Source organism: Aethalodelphis obliquidens, unplaced genomic scaffold (genome assembly GCF_003676395.1).
Source record: "Aethalodelphis obliquidens isolate GAN/ISIS:26980383/991018 unplaced genomic scaffold, ASM367639v1 scaffold811, whole genome shotgun sequence".
NCBI lineage: Eukaryota > Metazoa > Chordata > Mammalia > Artiodactyla > Delphinidae > Aethalodelphis > Aethalodelphis obliquidens.
In genome coordinates, this window is record NW_020838722.1 from 5,875 (window position 1) to 10,080 (window position 4,206).

Sequence of the window (4,206 nt, forward strand, 5' to 3'; positions counted from 1 at the left end):
AAGAATCAAGTAGTAGTAGGTGGAAAGGTGGATTTGATTCTCAGTTTGTGAGTTCTGAATCTGAATTAAGTATTGTCCTTACCTCAATGAGACAGAGAATTGTAACCCAAATCGTCACTACTGCAGATATGGATATTGCCAAGATGAGTCTGTTGTTATAGCCATATGCTGGAACTTCTTTTGTGAGCTAAAAAAATAAATAACAACTTTTTAAAAACAAGGAGATAGAAGGGATAAAAACTGACTATTCTTAAACCTATTCTAAACGCTAGCTAACTATTCTTAAACTACTACAAAACCCAATCCTTTCAGGCGAGTAGTTTCTATAAGAACAAGCCAAATTTAATGTTGTTAATCTTATCATTAGCATTTTCTTCTACAATTTATTTATCTACAATTTATTTATCTTGTGTTATGTCCTTTTCTCGTCTGCCCCAGGAATAGTGCCACCTGTCTAAATGAGCAAAGTGGGAGATCACTGTCCTAGCCCGTTTCATGGCTGAAGATAAGATAGAGACTAGGAGCCCGTGGCATTCCTGCTTGGGCACGTTAATGGCGTGTCCTAAACTGAGTAAAAGTCCAGCTCCCATGTGTCAGGGGTTACCCTCACCTCACTTGACTCCTGCCCTTTCTGCTCACTCTGGGCCTCTGTGCTCTCACTGATATAGTTGTCAGCTTTCCACTGGTCCGTATCCCCCTCCGCTTCGGACACATTTACTTCTTGCTGCTTGCTGAGAAGCTTCATCAGGAGGCCTGTTCTAGAGATGAGGTTGGCACAGGCCAGCTGCACGTGGGTCTCCGAGCAGTTCATTTTTAAAGTCTGGATAACATGAGAAATGAGCCTTCGCATGTCATTGTTGGGGATGAGGGACCGTAGCTGCTGGTTTAGCTGAGCTTCAACTTGATCACCCGGGGATGTGAGCCCTGGGAAAGCGAAGCCTGTGGGCTTAGAGGATAATTCAGTGCCCGTGTTGTGGTACTCCCATCGTGTTTGGTTGGTGTGTTGAACAGTTGGCATACTGTTGTCTGCAGCAACAGTAGAATGTGCAGTGGACACGTTCCTATGGGTAGTGTTTCCAGGGCCGGTTCCTCCTGGCAGAGTAGAGTTTCCTGTAGAAATAATTTCTTCAGAAACATTTTGTGCAGTATTGTTGTCTGAAGTAGTGTTTTCTGTAGAAGGGTCTGAAAGAGAAAATAATTCTGGAAAAGGCTTTTCCTGAGAAGTCACTTCTCCTGAAGATGAAACAGCCTCTCGTGGAGGGGAATTTATGAGACTCCTCAGTACAGAGAACGGAGGGCTTGCAAGCATCATTCTATTGAGTGAACTTTTCTTTCTGAACTTTCCACTCCTTTTGCCTTTGGGTTTTCTGTGGACCCGATGAGACCTAATTTTATGGAAGATGTATTTTTTTCCAGAATGTGAGATTAGTTCGAAGTCCTTAATGTTTCTAGTTCTAGCCTTCGCATCCTCTAAAACATGAAGAGTGTTGGATAAGTCTTTTGATCTGCTTTTAACGTCAGATGGGGATTTTGGAGGGATGGAGGCAGAAGGCCTGCCCTTGAAGTACTGTTTCCAGGAAGAGGAGCCTGCTGCCTTGTGTTCCTTTATGAATGAAGACTCTGCATTGGAGGACTTTCCCACCAGCTTCCTGGGACTCTGAACCATGAGAAGCTGTTTCAGCTTTCTTGGGGATGGCCTCCTGAGCCTTCTTTCTTCAGCAGTGTTCGCCTCAGATGGCTGGGCATTCTGTTTCCCCCTGACGCTCTCATCTCCCACTGCTTTGAGGTGCATTTTCTGTATGCCCTTTGGGCCCTTGAGGACCCTGTTCACTCTCAGCAGCCTTTCCTCTGTACTCTCAATCTTTGCGAGGCTGTCTTTCTGTGGTTGGGCAGTTTGCAATTTCTTTTGAAAGATGTAGCTTTTAAACGTGGCACTTGAAATGTTGGAACGCGTACGCGTGGCAGGTTTTTCTTCCTTTTTAACCTCATCAATTTTTTCTTGAGTTTCTGCAGCTAACAAATTTTCCGCAAAATGGAGTTTCCTCAATTTGTTTTTATTAGTTGAAGTGTTGGGTACAGGTGTAACAGAAGGGCTCCTTGTACTGTTTTTCAAAAGGCCCTGCGGCATATCTCCACCTTTTGTATTCGAAAACAGAAGCTGAATGAATGGTAATAATGTTGCTTCCACATCTCCGAGATTTCCCTCTGAGGTATAAGGCAGTATGTCATTTAGTGTACTGATAATATCACTTTTATTCGTAAAGTCCAGCTGCTCATTCATGAAGCCTGACAAGTTGACAGCACTTTTATCTGATGACGCCCTCTCTGACTCAATAGTCAGCTCAGTGGTGGTGTTCTTCTTGCGGGCTTGTAACACCTTCATCAACGATCCTTCTGCATTCCGTATAGATGTTTCTTCATCTGTCAAAAAAGAAGGGACTGTTTTTGATCATTGAACACTGATGGGACAGCTTTTTGTCAGTCCACAGCCAAATAAATTAGGAATCAGTCAAAGTTTGAGTGCCACTGAGGAGTAAAAGAAACCCACACTTAAGCCTATGACTGGCAACAACAAAATGTGAAAAAGATATCTCTTGAAAAAGTGGCTATCTACTCAGAAAATTCTGTAGCGTGAAATATAGTAACTATGTTCAGGATTACTCCACTGGTTCCCAGGGGCCAGTACTCAAGAAAAGGCAAGGCTGGAAGACAAATATTCCCCTACTCAGCTGGACTCTCTGCAGATCTACTGTGACTCCTCACATTCATATACACCATCCTGTCCTGCCTCAGAGGCAGGAGTGTGAGGCTTCCTCTCTCCACCTCTTCAGTGTGCTTGTGTTCTTGCTGCTATCACAGATGACCACGACAACAACCGCCGCTAACAGGTCGTCATCTGGACATGTCCTTCTCCACCCGCCCACCGAGTCCTTTGCTCAGTCCCTGCTTCCATATATCCCAGCGCCCATAACACAAGGATCTATACAGAAAAAACCACTATGTCCACCCTGTCTCTTTGGTAAAGTTTGGGCAGGGATCTGGGGTATAAATTCAGAGATTTGCCAGATTATATGCCAATGTGGAATGTTCAACAAATCAATGGAATAATACTTGAGGTCTTCAACTGCAGAAGGGAACAAGCAACTTCTGTCAGATGGCTACTTTGCTTTCATTTCATTTTACTTCTAATATTTCCAGCTTTACTTGGGGAACCGTCCAAAGCTTCTGACTGTGTGAAGGCAATGTGTACCATTGTGCAGGTGGGCTTCTCTTCCAAAAGGATTAAAAGTAGTTTTGGTGAGGGTCAGAGGAGGAGGGGAGGGTCATGAGAAAGGAGGAGCATGGGCTTGCAGAGAGCCCCAAACTGGGGACAGGAGATCGGGGCACTAGGGTCATAGCACTTAACACCTCTGATCTTGTTTTTTCTCACCTGTAAAAGGAGAGTAAAAATGCCTTTTCTGCCCACATCTGGGGGAGAAGGGAGTAATATAATTAGTAAAGTTGTCTGGGGGAGTTCCCTGGTGGTCTGGTGGTTAGGACCCGGCACTTTCCCTGCTGTGGCCCGGGTTCAATCCCTGGTTGGGGAACTAAGATCCCACAAGCTGTGTGGCACGGCCAGAAAGAAAAAAAAAACCGTGTTGAAAAATCAGCAATATTGTCTTTATATAAGTAGCAAAGTGTTGTTTGTAGGATGTGCTCTAGATCACTGAAAGAGACTTGTATTCAAGCTACCTGGGCATGAAAGCACATTTTGGAAGTCATCAAGTTAGTGCCAATAAATCTAATATATAGAAAAATAGTTGAACCCCCCTGAGTGTTTTGTGGATAGAAAAGCTTGAGATTCAGAGCAAGCTCAGAGCTAGACAGTCTAAGAATAAACTAGCTCTCCCATCCATTAGAAGGGCTAGGTAGCAGCTTCTGGTTATGGAACCAGAAAATCTCAGGCTCCAAATAGCATCACTTGTACTGTTTAAAAAATTGCAGAAACACACAAAATAAACAAAAATATATTTACACCTCTCCTATGAGACAAAGAGTACCTGAGACTTAATGTATATAAAATCAGTTTACAAAATGTGATGCGCTATATGAATAAGTTCTCATTTGCAGAGAGCACAGCATAGGATATGTGGTCATTAATGTGAATTCCCTTCCCCCTTCCATTCCTTTCTCTTGTTCCTTTATGTATGCGGATCAGTTACATTA

At 43.5% G+C, this 4,206-nt stretch overlaps 1 protein-coding gene across 1 annotated transcript; it reads right to left on the reverse strand.

Annotated features, from left to right (window-relative positions):
- Positions 1-606: 606 nt before the first annotated feature.
- Positions 607-2,555, reverse strand: LOC113616900 (leucine-rich repeat-containing protein 37A3-like). The gene is made up of 2 exons (XM_027100264.1): positions 719-2,555; positions 607-675 (listed from the first exon to the last, which is right to left on the reverse strand). The coding sequence occupies exons 1-2, from the start codon at positions 2,381-2,383 to the stop codon at positions 607-609; spliced, it is 1,734 nt and encodes a 577-aa protein (XP_026956065.1). The 5' UTR covers positions 2,384-2,555.
- Between the last annotated feature and the right edge of the window lie 1,651 nt (positions 2,556-4,206).